Raw genomic sequence first — 25,982 nt, forward strand, 5'->3', positions numbered from 1 at the left:
ACGTAGGCTAGTACGTGATGCGTTATAACATAAAACAAAAACCATGTGCTCTAGCCCGGATCTACATACGGCGAACAGTCGGTGTAGCAGCGTTAGCAATAGCCATAACAGATGAAACAAAGGCTCTTCTCCTCCTCCTGTGACGTACACGACTCCTTTCAGTTTCAAACCAAAATATACGTTGCCTCAGCACAAGCACAGTGTGGATCCTTTGCTGCATTTCGACCATTTTGCGGGCAGTAAAACGCATGAAAACAGAGAACACAAACGGAAAGGAGGCTTCCATGTTGCTTTGCATTGTTAACTTCCTTGAACTGAATGAATTCGGTCGCACTTGTCGAAGCGCATCTTAGCGTGGTGACGTCGCGCACCTTACACACGGCTGAGGAGGGGTGGGGGTTAGACGGGTGGAAAAAAAAAAAAAAGGCACGGCTTTTTTCGTCAATGGGAAAGGTGCCAAATGCCAATTGCTAGTAGGATGCATCGGCTTGGAAAAACACGCGTTGACCCACTAGTTTCAGTGGGAAAGGGGTATTAGTGTGTAAAGATTCACCAGAATGCAGGAAATTATGTAGTTGATACTCTAAATGTGTGTGTGTCCCCTGGCACTTTTGGTGGGGTCCAAATTGATATCTTTTTATGGTTTTATATATCGCTTTTCCACCTTTCATGTGGCCCAAAATCCCTGGCAGCACCCCTGTTCCTCCTCTCAATTAAAGTCTGTCACAGTCACAGCCAATTATACTGTAAAGATGGCTAAACTGGAAGTTATGTTGTTGTAAGGTGTATTAAATTTTTGTGCATGTGTCCCTTTTGATCTATGAGCACCTGCCCCTGCATTGATCTCTGAACGGCCCAAGGAAGAATGACAGGAGATTGCACAGTGTTACTTTTATATATTTGGGTAAATATTTTTTACACAGCACAAAAAATGTTACATCAAAGGTATGCTGAATGAACAAATATGCACTAGTATATATATTAAATCCAAGTAAATATCCAAGTTAACAAGACAAAACTTGTACAGGCTGCATGATGCATCTGTTTTTGGTCGTTCTTTAGTAGAAAATGTGTTACCTTTTGAACAACTATAAAACCGATACGACAGAAAATAAAGAATGTACCACCCAAAAAAAATTGAGTGCTGCTCTTAATGTGATCTAGACTAATTCTATTTAGCCACGTTATTATTTAGCTCTTACTGAGATCTGAACGCTACGTGAAACGTTTTGTTTACGCCATAGTTTGGGCAGGAAAAGTGGCAACCAAATGAAGCTTCAAACGTTCAGGTTGTGAGCAAGTACGCAAAACCAACTGAAATGAGTCGGTAATTTTCAATCGGTTTTGCTTTAGTTTTTGACGGTGATCGATGAAGGATACTGAGCCAAATGCCAAGCATTCCCAAACTAATTTCTGTTGCGGCTGAATCCTAACTGATTTAATTTCCTCATTGGACCGAAAGTCTTATTCTCGCCCTTTCTACTTGTTTCACTTCCAAGTTGAAATCTGAAGCCTCGTAGCAACTCCGTCCAGTCTAAAGGGTCTTGTGCTTTGAGCCTCTGGAGAAAACACCAAAGCCACTCAGCTAGTGTTCTCTTAATATATTCTCAGTCCTCCATTGCGATACATCTTTGTCTCCTGGGGATAGGGCTACTTGTGCATCTCAGCCTCCTGGCTTCCCATGCTCTGCTAGCGCATCCCCTCTGTTCCTCCCCTGACACATTCTCAGCTCATCTCCCTCGGTGGCTTTAACACAACCTGCAGCAGAATCGTGTTGAAGCGGAGCCTCGCCGCAGACTTAATGGCTGCCAAGCACCGGATGCCCTGCAGTCCTGACGCCTTCCACATCAGCGCTTTGCGGACTGCACTACGGCCGTCTTGCGGCTCATGTTCTGGCCTCTGGTGCTATGTTTGTACACACAAAGATTTTAGACATTCAACTTATTTTCCCCCTATACATTAAAACTGCAAGGGACTCAAACTCATCTTTGTCATGGGCCATATCGTATACATACATATTTTATCCGTACAATGTAATCTTTAAAGCAACACTAGGTAATGTTTCAACCTTTATAAAATATTTTCATAACATTTGTCATAATATGTCGACTGACAACTAGTTAAATGACACCTTTTTTATATCTTGAGGGGGTCTGTATCGCTTTCACCGACACTAATTAACTTTGAAGAGGGTGGCAGGAACCCTGCCACACAAAAAAACTACAAATGTGCTGACTGCTTTACAGCATATTTTCCATTTTTTTCACCCCCTTTTCCCATTCATTATAAAGACGGAAGTCGATGCAAAAGCTTTTGCGCGAATTCTGCAAAGATGGCAGAGCCACAAAAGAGACAAAAAATTTTGTCTGAGGAGGAAAAAAATGGGGGCTACCAGGATATTAATGGAGTTCCAAAAAATCGATTATTAGATGCATCGCGATTCGACATGTGACAATTCGATTACGATTCATAAAGGTTAAAAAAACAAAGCTTTTCCCTAATAACTTTATGACAGCCGCTCGTAGCGGAACTAAATTCAAGACACGTGTTCCCCCCGGACACCTTTAACGACACACGCACAACATTATGATGGATGCTGCCGGTTACTGAGCGAGAGATTTACTCCTTTTCAAAAGACTGGAAAATAAATTTGTGTATGAGACAGGCAGAAACCCGGCACTCGTGCTTCTGTGCGCAAGTTATTTTTTAGAGCGAGAGGGGAAGAGAGCTAGTTCGGTGCTCCTTGTCTTTCAGATGTCTAGCAGTAGTTTCAAGTCATGTCAATTGAAAAATGTCCTGAGTGTATTGCTAAGACCCGTGTGCATCTGTAAGAGGTGAGTACATGAACCCTCTTGTACCGTGTAGCCTTTATTGTTGTTGTTTTAGAGATGTTAACAGTTAGCGCCGAGCGCTAAGCTAATTAGCTAATTCGCTAACGTGTATTTCATATGCAGAACATGTAAAACCATGATTAAGTACAGCAGTAACGCTACAAACATGCGAAATAGTACAGAAATCTGTGAAAACAAAGTATATTGGTTAAAATAAGTCTTATTTCTAAAGACACTTTGTTTCCAGGAAATGTGGAATTCAATCCACCTGTGTAACTTTTGTAGTATTGTTGAGAGAAATAAGTACTGCCTTTAAAATGGTTAATGTTTTTGCACTTTCTTTTTTTTTTTTTTTTTTTTTTTTTTTTTTTTTATAAGAAAGTAAAAAAAGCAGCTTAAGGGCAACTTTTTGTTGTATGAATAGAATAGAATACAATAGAACTTTAATGTCATTGTCAGCAAGATTGTTGTCAATAACGAAATTTGACGTGGAACTCCAGTATAAAAATATATATTAAAATAAAAAAAAGATAGAATAAATAAGAGGAAAATAGAAACTGTAGGGCTAAAAGTGAGTAATTATAGCTTGCTTCAACTGAATACTGTATGTGCAACACAGGAATAGTGCAATACGGTCCTGAAGTGGCATGTTTCCATCGTTCCTGTTGAATCATTAGGATATTTTAAATAAATAATGAACATAAACTTTTTTGGCTACTTTATTAATTAGCAATGTACGATGCATCGATAATCGTGATAATCGTGATAACCATGATCATCGGCAATGCCGTGATCACTGTTCAATAATTGAATCGTAGCACCCTGAATCGTAATCGAATCGAATCGTGGGGTGCTTAGATGGCACACTCCTACAGGATATACAGAATAAACATTGGACCGGCTTTCATTTGCTGGTGTGACACCCCCCCCCCCCCCAACTGAACTTGTCAGCGCCTACGAGTTACTAGCCACACTAAGCCACACAGTTGCTAACCGTCATATGCCATTGTTTAGCCACAACTATATTCATTACCTTATTACTATTCGCTGTCACAGCCGCTGGAAACAGAAATGTTGTAATCCATCTGCAGGCGACTAGGAGATTGGTTTTTTGGTTGACTGATGATTTTACAACACTGTGCGAGTGTGCGCTGGTCTTCATGGGAAACGCAGCGCTGATCCTCATGTGAAACGCAGTCTTCCTTAAGATAAAACACTACCGCTTTTGTCCACCGGTATCGCTAAAATCGACCAAAACTGAAATGTTCTCTCTCACGTAATCAAAAATGAAAAACCAAACCTAGACAAGCCAGTAATTTTCAGACAGTTTCAGCTCGTAATACCTTGTTTTTGTTCTTTTATGATTTTCAAATCATCAGCATAATCAGTGCCAGGACATCAGAGCCTTGCAGAGTTGGAAATATCAAACTAGATGAAAATACAGTAGCCCGGTCCAAGAGTCGGGCTTGTTTTGTGCATTTCGTCAAGCTGTGAAAATATGACGCGCCTTGGCGACGAATGTGTTAGTTTCTTTTAATCTGGTCGTCTGACGTGTCAAGTAAATATACTTAAGCACATTTGTGTGTGTGCTTGTGTTTCGTAAACAAGCAGTGGTAAGCCAATGCAGTTTTTTCCCCGCTGTCACTCAAGATAATGGTTTGCTGAAAGCCTCTTGCCAGATATCACACCTGTTTACGCATTTGAACTTGACCATAGTCACAGTCGTGGTCGTTTAGAATACTTTGACACTCAAGATTAATTTCTCATTCAGATTTATTATAATTTTCAGATTAGTCACCGACAGTCTTTTAATTTTACTCACTCTTTTAACTTATTGGCAGCCATTGAAGATGCTAGACATCCAAACCATTTTGAGTGGGAGAGGCAGGCAGTAAATGATTACTGCTATCCCTCCCAGTTAAAATGGACTGGACATCTAGTGCCGTCAATGGCACCAAAAGATGAGCATTCACAGTGAGGCCTCCCTGTTGAAATGAATTGGGAAATTTATCATTGTCAATGTTGGTTGTTGGTTTTTTTTCAATCAAAATTAGTGTTATTGGTGCCATAAGCAGAGTGTATTACTGTTTTCATTCATTTTAATTGTATTAATTTGTTTTATTAAAATTTTTAACATGTATTAATGTATTTATTCATAATGGTTATAAATAAACAAAAAAAAAACAACAAAAAAAACGAGAACTGTGTGCTAATGCCCTCGACTGGTACACTTTGAACCTACAGGCACAATAAGTCTCCAATTATTTAATCAGCTCTGATACAAAGAATCAAAAATCGGGCTCAGATGATGCAAAACCATGCAGAAAAAGAGTTGTAGCCTCAACCTCAAAACTATGAGGAGGACAAGTAAACCACGTCTCTCTATGCTGTACAGTTTTACACTTTTCACATTGAAAATTTTTTTTTCGAGCAGTGTTGTTTTTGGCAGCCCTTTTAATATTCGTCTTAGTCATTTGGACAAAAACACTTATTAGTCTTAGTCATATTTTAGTTATTTCAAAATGTGTTTGTCTAGTTTTGGTCAATGAGAACTAGGCTAAATTTTATCTAGTTTTACTTGATGATTACTCAAAATGTGTTCGTCAGTAAAAATTTGGTCCTAAAATATATAAATAACTAAAGGTTTCCAATAATTTCAAATGATCATTGACTGCTGAGTACATATTGTAGCATTTTCAAAGACAACGCCAACTTCGAGGCAATATTACACGTTCAGCAGGAAAACAATCTATTATTTTCATTTAAATAAACCCACCTGGGCGCCATGAACTGCATGTAAAAAAAGTTGTCTGAGAGTTGAAGAGGATGCTTGACACGCTAAAGTTAATGCTAACGCTAATGTGAACATGAATGCTATGCTATGCTTACGGCACGAGTTACATTTAGTGTCTGAGAATCACAGCACGGACCTATAAAGGGTAATGCAACATTGCATATTCTTTCTTGCTAAAGCAAATCTTACCATGTGTTTCAAAAGAAGAAAGCCTGGAACCTCGAGCAGACTGGTGTATTACGCTTACTGTACAATAAGAAAATGTTATGCATCGTGAACATATGAAGAAAATATATGTCTCGTTTTCGTCTCGCCTGACAAAAAGTGGCATTCGTCCCGTTATATTTTCGTCTCATAAGACACGTTTTTAGCTTGTCATCGTCACATCATTTTCATGAAAAAATTGTTCGAAATATTTGCGTTGTAGTCAGCGTTGACAAAAACAACAACGCTTTCGAACTAAACTAAACTAAACCTTTAAAGTTATATTAAGTTAGTGTTGGCGCCCCTCCTGTATGTAAATTGGTTTGTCACATCTTATCTGACACAAATTCAATCCATTAATTCCACCTGCACAACTACCACAGACTTAACGTTCCATCACAGAAACTCTCCACAGAGAACAGTGCTCATATGGCGGCTGCACGCTCTAGTCGAAGCTAGAATCGGTGCTCCGACGCATTCTTTTCTTTCACTATACAGTCCAAACATGGTACCATAGCAGCATATTCCGGGTTCATTGTGTTTTACTTAGTAGTTCCGTGTCCCCATCAGTCCTTAAATTAAATGAGCATGAGTTGCGAAGAATAGATGTGTGTAGTTCGCGAAAAGTAATACTGGCAAATTCTTAACTTACAGCAGCCTGCCATGTACTAGCTGGTAATTTCACAATCAGTTAATCAGACCTGATACAAAAAATAATAATAATACAAAGATCCTCCTACGGTCAATAGATACTGGCCCATGCTACGTAGCTACGAAGTTACAAGACGTTCAGGTTCACGAATGACAGAGAAGTAGAACTTCAAATTTAGTGTCCACAAGAACAACGACAACAACAGCCTAAGTGGCAATTAGACAGGCCTTCAGCTTTTTAAAAAATATATAATTATAATTGATACCTGGGATTTGCTCTGTGGCCAGCGCGCTCGTTTGAAGGCAACGGGAGTGAGGCTAAGGCTAATAAAAGTTAAAATAATTTAGGAATTTGAATTAAGTCTACTTAAAAATTTAAATTAGCATGACTAAAAGTGTTTTTTGTTGTTGTTGTTATTATTATTATTTATTTTACAGTGTGGATACATTTGAACATACCTGCACCAAGCCTGTTAGGTGCTCCAGTACACCCTCCATGGGGAGCTGCAGAAGGTGGTTGTTCCTCAAGTTCAGACGAGACAGCGTCACACCGGAAAACAGGCCCAGAGGAAGACTTTTTAGAAGGTTGGCGTTTAGGAACAACAGCTGGAGGGACGGCATGGAGTCCAAGGTGCCCCGGTCCATCTCCCGGATTTCGTTGTACTCAAAGTAAAGGTACCTGAAGCAGAGAAAAATGTGTTTGTTAGATAAGACGTGGGGGATTGTGATTCAGTGTGATTCCTGATTAAACTCATTTCATGTTTTAAAAAAGGACAAAATGACAGAGTTTGCAAGTAACAGCCGCGGTAGGTAAATTGCCACTCTTCGCCTCTCAGCATTATAATTACATAAATGAATATTTATGTAAATTAACCATACTAGAATTTGTTTTAATATGCACTTTTCTCTCACTCAAATAGCTGATCAGTCAAAACACAATTGGTGTATGTGTGTTTGTTGTGACACTCGAACGTGACCAGCATTTGATAAGAAATGAGCTACTGTAGATTCAGTCATTCATTTTCTGAACCGTGTATCCTCACGAGGTGCTAGGGGGCCTATCCCAGTAAACTATTTGCAGTAGGTGGGGTACACCTTGAATTGCTTGCCAGCCAATCGCAGGGCAGTGGTCAGTCAGCCTAACATTCATATTCTGGGGAGGAAACCCACCCAGGCACAGGGAGAACATGCAAACTCCAAACAGAAAGACCGTGATTGAGTGCAAACCACTCATCCATCGTGCCACTGCTACTGCAACTGTAAAATTTCATGAATAAAGATAGAGTAATAACATTGATAAATGCAGTATACAGTGGGGCAAATTAGTATTTAGTCAACCACAAATTGTGCAAGTTCTCCCACTTGAAAAGATATTTGAGAGGTCTGTAATTGTCAACATGGGTTAACCTCAACCATGACAGACAGAATATGGGAAAAAAACAGAAAATCACATTGTTAGATTATTAAAGAATTTATTTCTAAATCAGAGTGGAAAATAAGTATTTGGTCACCTACAAACAAGCAAGATTTCTGGCTGTCAAACTTCTGGCTAACGTCTTCTAACGAGGCCCCACTCGTTACCTGTATTAATGACACCTGTTTTAACTCATTATCGGTATAAAAGACACCTGTCCACAAACTCAGTCAGTCACACTTCAAACTCCACTATGGCCAAGACCAAAGAGCTGTCGAAGGACACCAGAGACAAAATTGTAGACCTGCACCAGGCTGGGAAGACTGAATCTGCAATAGGTAAAACGCTGGCTGTAAAGAAATGAACTGTGGGAGCAATTATTAGAAAATGGAAGACATACAAGACTACTGATAATCTCCCTCGATCTGGGGCTCCATGCAAGATCTCACCCCCGTGGCGTCAAAATGATAACAAGAACGGTGAGCAAAAATCCCAGAACCACACGGGGGACCTAGTGAATGACCTACAGAGAGCTGGGACCACAGTAAAAAAGTCTACTATCGGTAACACAATGCGCCGCCAGGGACTCAAATCCTGCACTGCCGGACGTGTCCCCCTGCTGAAGCCAGTACATGTCCAGGCCCGTCTGCGGTTCGCTAGAGAGCATTTGGATGATCCAGAAGAGGACTGGGAGAATGTGTTATGGTCAGATGAAACCAAAATAGAATTTTTGGGAAGAAACACAGGTTCTCGTGTTTGGAGGAGAAAGAATACTGAATTGCATCCGAACAACACCTTTTCTACTGTGAAGCATGGGGGTGGAAACATCATGCTTTGGGGCTGTTTTTCCGCAAAGGGACCAGGGCGACTGATCTGTTTAACGAAAAGTATGAATGGGGCCATGTATCGAGAGATTTTGAGTGAAAATCCCCTTCTATCAGCAAGGGCATTGAAGATGAGATGTGGCTGGGTCTTTCAGAATGACAATGATCCCAAACACACAGCCAGGGCAACAAAGGAGTGGCTTCGTAAGAAGTGTTTCAAGGTCCTGGAATGGCCTAGCCAGTCTCCAGATCTCAACCCCATAGAAAATCTGTGGAGGGAGTTGAAAGTCCGCGTTGCCCAACGACAGCCCCAAAACATCACTGCTCTAGAGGAGATCTGCATGGAGGAATGGGCCAAAATACTAGCAACGGTGTGTGAAAAGCTTGTGAAGAGTTACAGAAAACGTTTGGCCTCCCGTATTGCCAACAAAGGGTACATAACAAAGTATTGAAATTAACTTTTGGTATTGACCAAATACTTATTTTCCACCATGATTTGCAAATAAATTCTTTAAAAATCAAACAATGTAATTTTCTGTTTGTTTTTTTTCTTCCACATTCTGTCTCTCATGGTTGAGATTTACCCATGTTGACAATTACAGGCCTCTCAAATATTTTCAAGTGGGAGAACTTGCACAATTAGTGGTTGACTAAATACTTATTTGCCTCACTGTATGATGCAATCAACATTGATGATAAATATCTAATCTGATAAATGTATATATATTTTTTCTTTAAATAAGTACTAAAATATTCCAAATTTTAAATTTCATTTCAGATCATTTACTATTAATATAAAATAATGACACACTTCAAAGATAAACGTGGATCTTATGTAATTTACTGTATATTTAGGTAACATTTTTACTGTATGGATTTTAGAATCGTCTATTATGCAATAGTGGCTTAAAATATTGCAGTGATGCCTCGTTACTTCGCGCTTCAAACTTTGTGCCCTAAGTCCATTGCGAATTTTTTCCAGTTAGAAAAATTACTAAATAAATGCAGTATTTTATAGGGCTGTCCTGATCCGATCAGGTCATCTCTCGCTCCTGCCGCTTTTCTTGGTCAGGCAGTGCACTGGAGTTGCTTATTAAAGTTGACAATGATTGACAGATGCCAAGTTTGATCTTGCCAGAGACGCTTGGAAGCCGAAACGTGCGTCATTTTAACCTGTTAAACAATTGCTGTGGCAACTCATTGTAAGTAAGCACCTTGAGCGGATTTGAGTGGACTCATTCATTGAAGCATTTAATAAAGACGAACATTGTTCTACTTTATTCTTGTTTAAAAATATTTCGGTGGGACATTAACATATTTAAAACTTATCATAATTATTACATTTGAAGTGATTAAAACTATTTATTAAAACATATACAGTATATCCATGAAAGTCTTTTTAAAGTCATATTTTGGTAATAAAAGTGAAACACACACATACACAAAAAAGGGGGGGACGCTACTTTGTGGATTCTGGTTCCCATTAACCACGCAAAACGAGGGATCACTTTATTAAAAATATTAGTGATAACTTTTCATCATGAAATCTTTGCTTTATTTTAATGAACACTCGGCCAACTGCAGCGAATGAGTTAACGTTGCTCATACTGAGTTTAGAACTACTGCCCTATTTTTTTCTAATTTTAAATTGCATTTGACAATGAATTTACCTGTAATTCAATCCAACAAAACATTCATTCATTCATTTTCCATGCCACTTTTCCTTACGAGGGTCGCGGAGGTGCTGGAGCCTATCCCAGCTAACAACGGGCAGTAGTCAGGGTACACCCTGAATTGGTTGCCAGCCAATCGCAGGGCACAATGAGACATACAACCATTCACACACACACTCATACCTACGGACAATTTAGAGTGGTCAATAAGCCTACTATGCATGTTTTGTCATGTGGGAGGAAACCGGAGTCCCAGGAGAAAACCCACGCAGGCACTAGAAAAATATGCGAACTCCACACAAGATGGCCGGAGCTCGGGATTGAACCCTTGATTTTAGAACTGTGAGGCGGACGTGCCGCCCCACGTGATGTGTGTTGTTCAACAAGAACAACAAAACATGTTAAGTGTAAAACTGTTTACTTTTATTTTGTCCATTCCTGCAATAGTTTACACTATCACAAGAGACACCATCAATCTTTAAGGCCTTCCCAAATCAATAATTGAAATCCGAGTGAACTTAACACTAGTTCCGAGTAAATCCTTTTCCTTTGCACGCCAGCCGGTTAATAGAATTCCACTGCTAAAATGAGGCCTACTTTAAAATTAATTAGCGCTCGCTCACCCCAGAGTCACTAGCAGAGGCTAACAAAAGGTTAGGAGAACTGTTCTTTTTTTACCAAGGTCCGGTCTTTTCTCCTCTTTAAATATTAACTAGGAATAACAGAACAAATTTATTTATTCATTGTAGATGTTTGCCAAAAGTGTCACCTGAACTTGCACCCATCAATTTTCTACAGACCCTCATTATGGTGGTCAGTGAGCTGGGGCCTATTAAAGCTGACTCTGGATAAGTGCAGGGCACACATAGATAACAATTTACACTTACATTCACACCAGTTAAGGACAATATTGATTGTTCAGTGAAGCTGACATCCATGTTTTTTAGGGCATGGCAGGAAGCTAGAGAGCCTGCAGAAAGGCCACATACACAGGGACAACATGAACACTCCACACATGAGGGCCAAAAGCCCAGAACTTGACAACTCTGAGGGATGTGAAGATGTTCACACCCAGCAGCTTGAGATGAGATTTGAAGATCATAACCCCACTAGAATTCAATCTTCTCTAGCGCTTTTCCTCATTGGGATCATGAGTTGGCGCTTAGGCTACGTTCATACTACAGGTCTTAATGCACGAATCCGATTTTTTTCGTGTTTTTCCGACTCGAGTGAGGCATTAACTTGATGGTCTGAACGTGACAAGTCGCATAGAACTGGCCTATTTCAAATCCGATCTGGGTCACTTTCGTATGTGGTTCAAATCCGATCTGGGCCACATTTTTCCAGACTGTCGCGGCGGTCTGTACTGTCCAGTCTCTCAAATCGGAATTCATGCAGCAATTACGTCATCAAAAAGCGAGAGAGACGCCACGGTAGCGGTGCAGCTGTGCGTTATTAGCACCTAGCTTGCCTTGAACACGGCTTTTTAGGAAGGGTCGGACTTGACAACAGTCATTCAAAAATAAAAATGGGTTGAGGATGAGCCTGATAATGATCGGTTTTCTGTCTGCTCCATATAAGCAATATTTCAACATTGCTTACACGGCCGAGAGTCGGGGCAAACTGCGCGTATGTGTGTGTGACATGCACGGACAGTGCGTGCATGCTATCGATCCATGTACTTTGAATATAAGCCTAAACTGGGATTATTTATGTCTGTTATTTGTGTCCTCTTTTTAAAAAGCAAAATTTGATATCCCGGGAATGACGGATGACAGCCAACGTGTGTGGTCATTTGTTTTGATGCTTCCGCGCATGCGGGTCGTCTTGCTCAGCGCGTGTCGGACTGCGAATTAGTGCGCATGCGTAATACTTAAATGGTTCCAACGGACAAAGGCAGTCTGAACGGGCACGCCTAAAAAAACAGATATGACAAAAAATCGGATTCGTGCGTTAAGACTTGTAGTATGAACGTAGCCTTAGTCAGGTGACTATGAGTGAAGTTTGCCATTCAATTGAAGGTCACATATAGACATGTACACAGCCGTGGACAATTTAGTCTTCACTGAACCTCACACGCATGCTTTTGCGGTGCTGGAGAACGCGAGAGTGTCATTTGAATATATGTTGTACAAATACCGATACCAATATTGGAAAGGTCACTAAAATGGTGTCATTGGTATTGCCGAGTACTAACAAATAGCACATTGATGCTGGACATAAGAGTTTGTTGCCAACTGCCACAGAAGAAGGCAAAGAAGTCGAAAATGAAAAAGACTGCACCTTCGCTGTTATAGAGAGTTAGGTACCAAAACATGGTGCCGATTGGGTCCTGTTTCTGACGTAACCGCTATCAAAAAGACCAAATAAAAGCAAACATTTCTTTACTTGATTTCGGTGATTCTTTTACCACTTGCTTTTACGTTGTAAACATGCGCAGCCTGTTTAATCTCATAGAACAGTTGTGAAGATCAAGTGAGGATCATTTAGGAATTTTACTTCCATTTAAGGAGGATGAGAACAGCCTTTCTTCTTCAGGTGATTTATTTAATGCAAACCACACACAAAAAAATGTGCTATTTTGTATAGTTTTCCAAATCGGTACAGTATTGGCATCGACCAATACAGCACAGTTGTGTATTTGGTATCAGATGCCAAAAAATGGAAATGGAACAACACTGATTTGAATCCAGAGCGTCCAAACTATTTTGTCACCTGAACATATTTATATGACAGTAAGCAAAAGTGTGATTAAACTGGAAACTAAATATTGTGCAGCACATCTGAGCAAGCCATTTTTATGTATTTTGTGCAAACCATACACTGATTTATTTCTGAGTTGTCACTCACAGCAGCTTCACACCTCAACTTGAAGCCTGCATGACTATTGATAGCCTGGAAGAGAGAATGGCCGCCTTCCCTTTCAATCAAGCTTCAGTCAAATGCTAATCGCCGCGCAACCTCTCGGCACAGTGAAATTAACTTCTAAATCCCTGTAAACAAAGCCCCAAATATGCAGTCACAACGTCATACCTGAGATTCTGCAGCCCTAGGAACATGTCAGGGCTGAGCCTGTCCAGGTTGTTCCCGTTCAGGTAGAGGCTCCTCAGGCTGGTGAGGCTGGAGAAGGCGCCCTCTTGTAGATAGGAGATGCGGTTGCTCCCCAAGTGTAGCAGGTCCAAGCTGGAAAAGTTCCAGAAGTCGGTTCGGTAGATCCTTTGGATCAGGTTTCCACTCAGGTACAGCTTGCGTCCATTGAGCGGTCGCGGCGTCAACTGTGACACGTTGAGGAAGCCGTTCTCCTTGCAGTTGACGGTCAGACCCAAGTCAGTGATATGAAGGTTGCAAGTGCAGCCCAGTGGGCAGATGATGGGGATGGGCGGCCGGGTTTGGTAGCCCGCCACGGGAGGATTTTGATTAGGGCTTCGTGATGTGGGAGATGTCCTGGAAGGCCTAGGCCTCTTGGTGGGCCGCGGAGACCTCTCTCGTTCCCGGCGCTCAGCAGAAGAAGACGACGAAGACGTGGAGGAAGTGTGAGTGTTATGACGAGAGCCATGCACCATGGAGGAGGGTTTGGTCGGTCTAACCCTTCCCGGGTGGGAGTTGGGCTTGGAATTAGACGGCAATTGTTGAGGCTGCGTGCCCCCTGAGGCTTTACCGCCCTCTGCTTGCAAGTCTTTATCCGGGAGCTCAGCGCAAAGCTCCTTGCGAGGGATCTCCCTCAGGTCCTTGCCGTGAAGGTGGAAGGGATACTCGCAGGTAACGTCCCCCACCACTGCTGTATAGGGGATCTGGCCCAGCCACTGCTGCAGCTGCACCGCCTCGCAGCCACAGTTCCAGGGATTCTCCTCCAACTGAATCTCCATAAGGGAGCGGCCAATGTATTCCAGGGTCCCTGTGTATGCCAGACTCTTTAGTCGGTTACCCCTCAGGTCCAGATGAGTCAGCGACACAGATCTGGAGCAGAAGGAGGTGGGAGGATGGGCTAAGTTAATGAGCAGCTACTGCCATTGCTATGAAGTCTCATGATGAATGCATGAAGTGAGTGAAACACGTTTTGAAAATGGGCCAAATTGGAGCATTTCCCCCAAACTTGTGATTAACATCAACAAAACCACAAATCAGATGTTTCTAAAAGATTATCCTGAGTGATTCATTTGTTAATAGGTTGTGTTGAGTGACTTTTGCTCCTCAATCTGTTAAAGATTGGGGACATTGCTCAGGATCATCTTTCAGAGACCTACAATTGGGTAACTGGGTAAGTAATTGCCAGACTGTCGACTTCGGTAAATACTGCCATACTTGAAAACAGATCAGTTACCTGAACAGATGAGCAGGTAAGACTGGGATTAGGTTGTCGTTGAGTATGAGAACACGCAGCTTGAAAAGGAACCTCAGAGCGCCGCTGTCAATGCGTTTAATCACATTGTAGTCAGCCTGCAGGATAGATGGCAGTCGTTAGCGGTAAGAGCTAGCAAAACCTTCTCTTCTAGCAATGGGATAGTTTCTTTAGCCGATCAGACTTAAAATTTCCACCTCACAAGACTGAGGCGCTGGCCCTCACTAAATCAGAGCTTTTCAACCTGTCACAATTGAGGGATAATCATCTCTGGTGAGTATTATATTTTTGTTTTTATGCAGTTAGTGTGGATAATTATTGATTCTCTTGCAGTTATCACAGATTGAGGTGATTCTATAATTGCAATTTGATGGACATGGAATTCAATTGTGGATTAACTTTGCTAAGTACCCACTGAATGCTGAGATACCAAATGGATGGCTTGCCACTAGTGGTGGGCGGCAATGTGTTGAACATATCAGGAAAATGGGAGAAGATAGCTCCATTTGGCAAGGCAATTCACGAGGGGGGGGGGGGGGCAAATCTCCATCGGAGATTCTTGCACTTTGGCCATCTGCTTGCCAGTAACTATTTCAGAGACCTACCTGGAGGTACTCCAGAGCTTCTAAACCGGCAAAGGTGTCATTCCTGAAGACCTCCAGTTTGTTCTCATGAAGGTAGAGGCGTCGCAGCTTTGCCAGGCCATGGAAGGCGCCCACTCGGATGTCCTGTAGAGCGTTGTTGCCCAGGTTTATCGACACGGCGTTGCCAAGGTGCTGGAACCCGTTGCTATAGAGACGCCTCAGCGAGTTTCTCTGGAGGTTCAGTTTGAAAGGGCGTACCCACGACTGCGACACCTGAACGAGGCAATTGTGTTTTGTTCTGGTTAGTCATCTCAGTATTTACAGTAGTAAAATAAAAAAATGCAGTAAATATTATTATGACAAATAAATACATTAAAACCAGTCTCCTCTTTATTAGGTAAAAAACGTACTCTGTCATGTTTCAGTCAGTATTTTAACTTAAACCGTCTAAATCTAAAACCTTCCAATTCCCCCCAAAATATTTTAAACCAACACTAAAATATACTGAAAACACAGAACTGAATATCTTAATTGGAGTTAAAACAAGTTTCATTTATAAAGTTTAATATATGGCGGAAAACACAGAAAAGGCTGAAAAAGCAGTTTCTGCTCTTGCAGCCCTCTATAAAAACAAACTGCTGTATTTTAAGCCAAAAGAACTGTTCTGTTTGATAGAACAATATACTATCTATATGCTGCCATAGCAGTTTCATGGCGCATTAAGCCCCCGAACTATTTTTAATTTGTCCGTTTTACCTTGGAGACCCCCGTTTACAGACACCGCACAACCGCTTTTGTTTCAGCCCTGCCATAAAAAGAAGGTGAGTACAGTGGTACCTCAACATACGAAGTTAATTTATCCCAGGACCTTGATTTTAAGTCGGAATGGTTGTATGTCGAGCAGGATTTCCACATAAGAATACATTATAATTCCATTAATTCGTTCCACAGCCCGAAAACCTTCACTAAATCCTTAATAAATACTGTTGTTACTATTGCAAATATCAATTACAAAGGGTTAAAAAATCGAAGTTATAATAAAATAATAGTAATAATAATTAAAATACCTGTAATAATTTAACAAATCGGGTTTTAATGTGGCAGTTGTATTTTTGTGTGTTGTACCTGAGCGCACTGCGGGTCTGACGAGAGAGTGCAGTTGAGATATTACTTTCACTTTTAACGTCCTGTTGTTGCTGGCAGGTGGTGTGTTGTGTTGCACAAGTTCTAAAATAAATGATTAAAAACCTGACGAAGCTGGCGATCTCTTTGGCGATGGTTATCACCTTAACTAAAAAAGACTGGCAAACGGATGTCGGAGGAGTATTGTCAAGCAGGTCATTTTTCCATTGGTAAGCCTCACCTTTTTTCTTTTTTACACCACCAGCTTTAACATTCTTGGAACCCATGTTGACAGCTTTTACAAGAAAATCCGCTGTGTGTCAGTCTTGCAGGAAAACATTGAAATTGCAACGCTGTCATAGATCGTCGTATTTCGAGCATTTCGTCGGATATAGAAACAAATGGCGAGTCAAATTTTAGGTCGGATGTCGAAAAGATCGTATGTCAAGGTACCACTGTAATTACATTTATTATTCAATATCCTTTTTAGTTTAGAATCATTAATTAATGTCTAATATTTAGTTTTTAAAAAAACGACTTTATAAAATTATTCACTCGCATCTTTTAAACTATTAAACAAATTACGTCACAATTAATAAGTGTCTGTAAATAGATCAAGGATATCTACCACATAACTATTGCTAAATTGTATTTTTTTTTTGTTACTGTCGCATTTTCCCTTATATTTTAGGTAATATATAATCGATCCAAACAAAGAAAAAATGGAAGAAAAATGTTTCAAAGGGTAAATACAGTAATTGAAAAAGAAAATCTCGTCTACTCATTGATGTCTGTGATTTCTGCATTGCGAACCTTGTTATATTACCAAAATATAAGATAAAATCACCCAAAAAGTCTGGCTGTGGCCGTTCATAGCTGTGTTTTGACACTCGGTGAGACATGTTACACGGGTTTTTTGATCGAATTAAGGTAAGTAGTCGATAATATCCTGTTAAAATCATGGTCTGTTTAATTATGCTCTCTCATTCTCTCACCTTAAGTTAGGGTTCACGGGGTTTAAAAAAAAAATTTTTTTAAAGTGCCCTCCTGTTCAACATGTTTCTTCCCCCAGAAAATTTAGATTTTTAGCTTTCCAATGACGTATCACACATGCATGTAGGACAATTTTAAAATTTGGCCAAATTGGGGGTCTCAGAGTGGAACTTCAAGTCGCCTTAGTGTTTTCCGCCATATACTGTACATATATATATATATATATATATATATATATATATATATATATATATATATATATGCATACACAGTGTGGAGAACAAGTATTTGATACACAGTCAATGGGAAAACCCATTGGCAGTGTATCAAATACTTGTTCTCCCCACTGTATATATATATATATATATATATATATATATATATATATATATATATATACACACAGTATATATAAATGCTTACAAATATGAGAAGGGAAAAAAAGTGCAAAAATACTCCCAAACAAGCAGATGTTGAAAAAACTAATATATACAGTATATATGTATTGCAAAACTATTACGTGAAATATTTATACTAATCCAGATTACATTATGATTAGAAAGTAACACAAAATAGATGACATGATAAAAATCTTTTATAAATATGCACATTGGAAAAATTCTGTCATTCTGAAAAAAACTACTGCAAAATAACTGAAAATATGGAACAACAATACCAAAAAAATCCTAAGAAAATGAAAACGCATGGCGGATATTCTTGAGAGAAATCAACATAGTTCCCAAAAAGGTTAGTGCAGGTGATGAAAAAAGCAAAAAGGTGACGCTTGGCATTGAAATGAAAATGGAAATGATGGAAAAATATGAGCATGGTGTGTGCGTCAGTGAACTGGCTTATAAGGCTGGAATATGTCTGCGATCTCAACAGTCCTGTCCTGACCTCTGTTCGCCAGTCTTCATAAGTTAAGGGGGACAATTATTATTACTGTAACATTGGCAAGGAAGTCCCCAGCTTCGTCAGGTTTTTAATCGTTTATTTCAGAACTTATGCTACACAACACGGCTACTGTCCGCTTTAGCCGATGCCAACAACATAAAAAGAGAAAGTAAAAACTCTTTACTCTTTGCCGTCAGTTCAGGAACAGCATGCAAAACACAACCGCCACATTAGAGCCCGATTTGTAACATAATAATAAGGATAATTATTATTAAGATTATTTTGATTCGTATATATAATGATTTGTTTTGCTATGTGTAATTGTTATTTGTAATTTTACCAGCAGTATTTATTAAGGATTTAGCGTAAGTTTTTTAAAATGCTCTTATGGGAAAATCCTGCTCGACATACAGTTCGACCATTTCAACTTACAAACCAGGTTGTGGAACAAATTAAATTCATATGTAGATGTACCACTGTACATGGAAAACATGACAACACACACACACACACAAAAAAAAAACATACGGGACGAAAACCATTCCAATGTAAATGCAAAAAAAAGGTGGGGTACCTGGCTGCCATTGGTGAAGCCCCGTCCATCACAGTGCACGTGCAGCACGCCCTCTTTGACCTCGCACGTGCACGGCTCGAAGCAGGGCTCATCCACTTCCTCCTCGGAGTTGTCCACCAGGGGGGTGTGCGTGGAGGTGGGGGTTGGGGTGGGACCGCCGTGCGACGCCCGGGCCAGACCCGCCGCCGCCGCGCACCCCAGGGCCACGGCCAGGGTGACCCAGCGCATTCTCGGCGCTCGACTTCTCCCGGCACAGCTCAGCTCAGCAGCCCCAGGCGGTGGCCCGGCCCGGCTCGGGCCCCTCGCTCACGTCCGTACGTCGCATCCAACGCGACAAGGACACAAACACAGTTAAAAGAGGGCAAACAGAAGAGCCGGGCAGCTCGGGATGAATCAGATTGATGATGCGTCACGAGCATACCCAAGCGCACAATGCAAATGAGATCACAAAGAGCAAAACGCCCCAAGCTCGGGAGGAGGGCGGTAACAAGAGCAACTGGAAGAATGGAACCGGAGCTAATCGCACGTATGGTATGATGCTCTTTGACGTCAAAACAGAGCCTGGACGGGTGAATTGTTTTGGTGTGTTACTCCTTTCCAGCCTCCTCTATTGCAGCTAAAACACATGCTCTATGGGGTTTAACCCTTTGTCGAGCGAGTGACTATTTTTGGTCATTTAAAAAAACTTTCAGTAAACTTTCATTTTTACCATTAATGATTGATGCAGTTCCTGAATAAATCGTGTGGGAAGACTTTCATGCTATTCTGTTAACTCCCTCTTGGTTTTGGGTCACTTACTGGTTCATGTCTGTTAATTTTAGGACATTTCAGGTCATTTCCTTTTGATTTGGAGGCTTTTCTGGGTCACTTCCAATTGTTTTGGGGGCATATTTAGGTTTCGTCGTTGATTTGTTGAATTTAAAAACACAGATAAACTCTGGTTAAGGCCTTCAATAACACAAGTTGACTTATACATATATATGTTTACAGTACTTGCCTTTGTTTTGTCCATAAAATAGACTAAAGTAGTCGTTTTAATCCCAATTTTAAGACCCTGCTGTTGGCCATCGGCATCAGCAATTTACCAGAAGTGTCGTAAGTAGGCCTACAGGCGTATCGTTTCGATCCAATGTGATCTCAATGCATTTTTGGTATTATTTAAACATTGTTTAAATTTAAAAAATTATAGTTATTTTTTTCAAAGTATATTGGTCATTTTGCACCAAAATGATGGTTGGTAATTGATGTGTAGGGAAATTGCTCGAACACAAAGCACTCAGCAACCATTGCCGCCTGAAAGCTAATGCTAACCATAGTATAAGGCTGGAAAGACTGTCTCCATTTGGCCCACGTGAATGGTGCATTCTACACTCAAACAATATAATTACTCGAGAAACATCTTCTTTAGGACTTTCTTTCCTGTTCTACCCTACTTTCAACTTCGTATTCCGATTTATCGCACGATAAAAATCAATGACTGTATTTTGCACCAAAAACTCCACCAAAATTGTCCACCATATGCAATATACGTTGCATGTCGGTTTCCGTCTTCAACAATGTTATCAGTAGAGGTCGATTATTACATGCATCGCGATTCGACATGTGACGATTCGATTATGATTCATAAAGGTTCAAAAACGATGATTTTCCTTCATAACTTTATGTCAGCTGCTCATAGCCGAACGAATTTCAAGACACATCTGCCGCCCGGGCACCGTTAATGGGCGCATGCATGTTACGATGAATGCTGCCGGTGTTCGGCCGTTCCTTACTACGCGGCGAAACATGTTACGCAATGCTCAGCGCGCTTGCGCAAGCATCCACACGCATGCGCACATCGGTTAGAAGCAGCGAGTACTCACTATTTTTTTATTTCGTTATTTAGAACCTTTTCACTACCTCAAAGATACTTTTTGCATGTATTATCCTCTCATACTTTTAACCATTGTGGGGTTTTTTTGTGTTAAGCTTTGAAGCAGTTGACCACATTAGTCACGTAGCGTATTTGAACGGTCCTTATTTGATATAACTACTAATTTTCTGCAGGCATTTTTTAGTGCGTTATTCCTGTATGCATCCAAACAAAACAAGTTTAGAGCGCACGGTAGTACTTTGGGTGTCAAATTCGACCAATGTGGGACGTTTCGCCGATGTAGGAGATTTTGGCAGAACACCGGTTAATGAGAGAGAGATTTACTCCTTTTTAAAAGACTGGAAAATAAATTTGTCAATGAGACAGGCAGGCAGGCAGGCACAAAAGTGCAAGTTATTTTTTAGAGCAAGAAGGGAAGAGAGATAGTTCGTTGCTCCTTGTCTTTCAGATGTCTAGCATAGGGTGACCAAACGTCCTCTTTTGCCCGGACAAGTCCTACTTTCACGTAGTGTCCTCGTGGTCCGGGCGGGTTTTATAAATTCATAAAAATGTCAATTTTTTATGAATTTTTTTAGTTTTATTCACGGGACCAATTTGAAGAGAATCTCTCCGACCGCTGGGTGGCAGAAGTTGACATGGCTCCTACGAGAATGGAGGGAAGTAGTAGTTCTTCTTGTTTTTGTTGTCAGTTTACCCCTATCATGAGGCATTACCGCCATCTACTGGGTTGACGATTTGGCCACAATGCCTAAAGTTTTTTTTGTTTTTTTTAAAATGATAAATACGTATATAATGGCAACTGTTGACTTCTGTCTGAGCTTTGACTGTAAAATCCTGTTTGGTGTCGCATCGGCGCGCTGCCGATGATTGTAAACTTTTATAGCAAAGTTTGATTTTTGCCTCAGCTAGCTATCAGTAAGCTAAACCGCGCTAGGCATTATGGGAAACGTAGTTTTGAACTGCTACATTTGGAAACATGCTGATTGAATAGTTTGTCAGTTTATTTCGGTTTTGGTTTGTGTGCAATCTAGAACATTGAATGAGAACATCAATTGAATGGGAATAACAATTTGTCAAGGACAATTGTCGTGATAGTAATTTATAAAAATGTTTAGTTGGCACATAGCCTACTGTGTGTATGTGTATTGACTGGACTACATTTCTATGGGTCTGCATTATATATGAATATATATATATATATATATATATATATTTTTTTTTTTAAGTCATTTTTTTTCAAACTGCATTCCATCCAGAGTGAGGGGGCACACTTTAAATATATTAAAGTGATATAGGCATCTTTGAGTGAACTTCGAGTAAAATTCAAGTATCTTGAGGCCGGGCTGAGGCTGGGCTGAGTGTCCTCTTTTGTAGAAATCAAAATATGGTCACCCTAGTCTAGCATTAGTTTTAAGGCATTTCAAATGAAAAATGTCCTGAGTGTGTTGCTAAGACCCGTGTGCATCTATAAAAGGTGAGTACACGAATCCACTTGTACTGTTTAGCCTTTATTGTTGTTGTTTTTGAGATGTTAATAGTTAGCGCCGAGCGCTAAGCTAATTAGCTAATTCGCTAACGTGTATTTCATTTGCAGAACGTGTAAGGCAATGATTAAGTACAGCGGTAACACTGCAAATATGTGAAATAGTACAGAAATCTGTGAAAACAAAGTATATTGGTTAAAAGTAGTCTTTCTTAAGACACTTTGTTTCCAGAAAATGTGGAATTCATTCCACCTGTGTAAATTTTATTGTATTGTCGAGAGAAATAAGTACTCCCTTCAAAATGGTCAATGTTTTTGCACTTTCTTGTAAAAAAAAAAAAAAAAATTTTTTAAATAATTAAAGCAGCTTAAGGGCAGTTTATTGTTGTATGGGCATGTTTTCATCGTTCCTGTTGAATCATTAGGATATTTTAAATAATGGACATAAATTTGTTTGGCTACTGTATTAATTAGTAACGCACGATGCATCGATAATCGTGATAATCGAGATCGTCGTCAATACGCATGATCATCGTTCAATAATCGAATCGTACCACCCTGAATCGTAATCGAATCGAATCGTGGGGTGCCTAAAATGGCACACCCATAGTCATCAGGTCTCAACTCTGTCCAGCCAATTATTTTTATACACAATTTCAGTAGTAGTAGTTTGTGTTGTGTTTGTCTCCCCTTTTAATAAGACTCAATCATTAATTAGTATTAAAAAATGTGACAGGTGACTTTAAATCTGGTGTATCACTTTGCCAGTCTAAAACTGCCCACAAACTAACTTGTTTTGGCGGTTGTTCGATCGTATCTCTCGACATATTGTTTAAACCTCTGCGCTGACTTTGAAAATGCAAACAAAAGGCAAACACATGTGCCCGTTCACCTGCGAATCAGATTTTATAATGGGCTTTTTCTCTTTTTTTTAAAAACGGGGTCGAGGAGAGTCATGAATATATTCATTGGTGTGCTCAAATGCCCGCCGAAGCCGAAATGTCACGCGTGTGTTGTTTTTAATGTATGCAATATGAATATGGGCGAATGCAAATGGGATTCATAATGCCGCCATCTAATGAACTGCTCCATTTAATAGCACGAAAGGCAATCAGGGAACAGAAAGCAAGAAGGGAAAAAGGAGGAGAAGGAGAAGGCATTATCTCTGCAAGTGTATCCTAACCGTTACTAAAAAGAATTTTGCCTTTCAGATCCTAGAGAACAGCAAACTATGAAAATAATCCCTAAGCATTGGCAAGTTGGAGAAGAAGGTTTAAAAGTTTGGAGGGTCAAATTAAATTTTCGCTGGAAAGGTTAGAGTGCATTTCAGATTCATCTTGAAAGCCAAATATCACTAACTTCTTGTCAGTTGTTGAGTCTATTTGAAAAGTTGGCGTAAGTAGTACAGTAAGTCATCCCTCGTTTACTGCATGCTTTTCAGAATGTTTTAAATGTATAGTAAAATTACGCGTTTGTAAGACTTTAACAGTCTTATTAATACAAATGTGTAAATATATGTACCTTATGCAAATACTGTATGTTGATTGTTACAGCATTTCAAATTCAAGACCAAAATCATAGAGAGCTAGGTACGTAATGCACGCTATAACCCAATTGGGATGGTCGTTATCACTTGTCGGCCATTTTGTGTCAGTGCCCTTCAATGAACATAACATTATAATCGAAAGAGTATCTACTTTGAAATAGCCATAAAGTGCTCGTCAGAGATGCAGTAAACTGACTGCATACTTAAAATAATGATGTCTTTTTTTTCAACATCCATCCTGAATTATAGCAAAGTAAATAAAGATAGTTATAAAGCAAACCGTTAGAAAATCGGTCAATATTTCGACGGTTTAAGAGTATTTTAGTGGAGAAAATCACTCATCTTAGGTTTGTTGCCAAAGAACCCCCCAGTGAAGTCCACTGCTTTAAGACGACTGTTGATTATTACCGCCACTCACTCGACTTTTTGCATCAAGCTGTTTATATACTACATGTTATACCTACAGTTAGAACGGTAGGAAGGTTGTTGATCTGTTTCCTGAGTTAGTAACTGTGTGGTTTACTTAGCGTCCATATTGGTGGTGGCGTTATTAATATCAAATTCAATGCACGGACGTCAATGCTTGGAACAAAAGTAAGAATAACCGGGGGTGAAAGTGGGCCAGAACGGTCAGGAACGCAGTTCCGGTATAAGATTCAGGGCCAGAACGCAGTTCCAGTGTAAGACTCAGGGACGGAATGCTGTTCCGGTATAATATTCAGGGCCAGAATGCTGTACACGGTGATTTGATTCTGAAAATATGACAACAACTGTCAAAACGCTATGTAAAAAAAAATATTTTAAAAAAATGCTAAGCTGCCACACATGCATTGCAGCTCCAAGAAGAAAACAATCTACCAACATTAGATTTACATACACAAGTGTTAACAACAAGCACAATAAAGTGCTTGTGTAGCGTAATCCGTTTCCACCAATATCTATTTTTGATTTTATTCTATGGACGGCATGGAAGTTTCCCCAGCTGCTACATTTAACTGAGTCAGAAGATGATGAGTCACGTCAATGTGCGAATGTACGCAGCAAAGCAAAATGCCTAGACTCGTTTATCCGTTCAATTGGCTGACATACTGACATGTGATCAGCAGAAATGGTTAGCTCTGATTGGTTCAAATGTGCATGTTTTCTGGAACAGCAAAAAAAAAAAAAAGAAGAAAAAAAAGAAAAAAAGCTTGTTGAACTGATGCGACAAAAAAGGGCAATGCAACATAAAATGGATCAAATCTTATAAGAGCAACAAAAGAGTTGAGGAGGCTTATTTATCATATTTAGTTTTATTTACTCTGATAGGCGGTTCAGAACATCTTAGCTGTCAATGTGCACTTTGGACTTGTATTTGTTCATTTATGTTAGGCCACTTATTCATTTCCTTATGTTTGAAAATTCAATGTTTGCGCGATCTTCAAAATGTATTTCATTTCACTCTGCATAATATAAGTCATTAGTACTTATTTTTCTGAATGTATGTTACTTGTATCTTTATTATTTTTTTTAAAAAGTAAATGTTTACATTAACTTTAATTTTAATATATATCCTATGTTCTTCAGTAGTTCAAATTGAGATTTGGCATTTAGTATGTGAGGAAATGAGGGAAAATAAAAATTAGGAGATGGAGGTTGGGGTTATTGCTGTTAACTTTTATTTTGCAAATCATTGAAAAAATACAATTTTGAATGAAAATCAGTTTTTGTATGTGTTATAGACATAACTGTGCTAAAACAGTTTTCTTTGTATTTCAGTAGTTTAAGAGGTTTGACCCCCCCGCCCCCCCAATAAATAAATAAATAACATTTCTGGCTCCGTGGCGACTTTCATGTCGGGGAGTTCCGGCAAGAAATTCTAGCCACTTTCACCCCTGAGAATAACTCTTCGTAACAAGTCCCAAATGAACCACCACAGCCAGGCTCGCTCCTAAACAACTCATCAGTTCAGGGGCACAAAATGCACAACCGAAGAGCGTGCAATGCCTCTACTGTAACTCATAATTTATGGTGAAAAATCAATAATCTGGCTCTAAGGGTTGATGCATATCTTGTACAACCCTAGAACTAGTGTTGTCACAGATTATTTGAAAAAGTAGTTTAATTACTGATTACGCCTCAAAAAGTAATCTAGTTACTTTACTGATAACATTATTATCAAAGTAACTAAGTTACTTTAAAGC

General features: G+C 39.8%; 1 protein-coding gene and 1 long non-coding RNA gene across 2 annotated transcripts in view; one reads left to right on the top strand and one right to left on the bottom strand.

Annotated features, from left to right (window-relative positions):
- Window positions 1-25,496, bottom strand: part of LOC130930659 (SLIT and NTRK-like protein 3) — a 69,011-nt gene extending 43,515 nt beyond the window's left edge. The window contains exons 1-5 of the mRNA XM_057858658.1: window positions 18,898-25,496; window positions 15,336-15,587; window positions 14,713-14,828; window positions 13,425-14,348; window positions 6,940-7,159 (exon numbers count right to left, since the gene is read on the bottom strand). Of these exons, the coding sequence (XP_057714641.1) occupies window positions 6,940-7,159; window positions 13,425-14,348; window positions 14,713-14,828; window positions 15,336-15,587; window positions 18,898-19,125 (1,740 nt within the window). The 5' untranslated portion in view covers window positions 19,126-25,496. The remainder of the gene's footprint in view (window positions 1-6,939; window positions 7,160-13,424; window positions 14,349-14,712; window positions 14,829-15,335; window positions 15,588-18,897) is intronic.
- The window catches only part of LOC130930670 (uncharacterized), a 45,964-nt gene continuing 42,099 nt past the window's right edge, over window positions 22,118-25,982 (top strand). The window contains exon 1 of the long non-coding RNA XR_009067093.1: window positions 22,118-22,244. This is a non-coding gene — a long non-coding RNA (uncharacterized LOC130930670). The remainder of the gene's footprint in view (window positions 22,245-25,982) is intronic.

This window comes from Corythoichthys intestinalis, chromosome 15, assembly GCF_030265065.1.
Source record: "Corythoichthys intestinalis isolate RoL2023-P3 chromosome 15, ASM3026506v1, whole genome shotgun sequence".
NCBI classification, from domain to species: Eukaryota; Metazoa; Chordata; class Actinopteri; order Syngnathiformes; family Syngnathidae; genus Corythoichthys; species Corythoichthys intestinalis.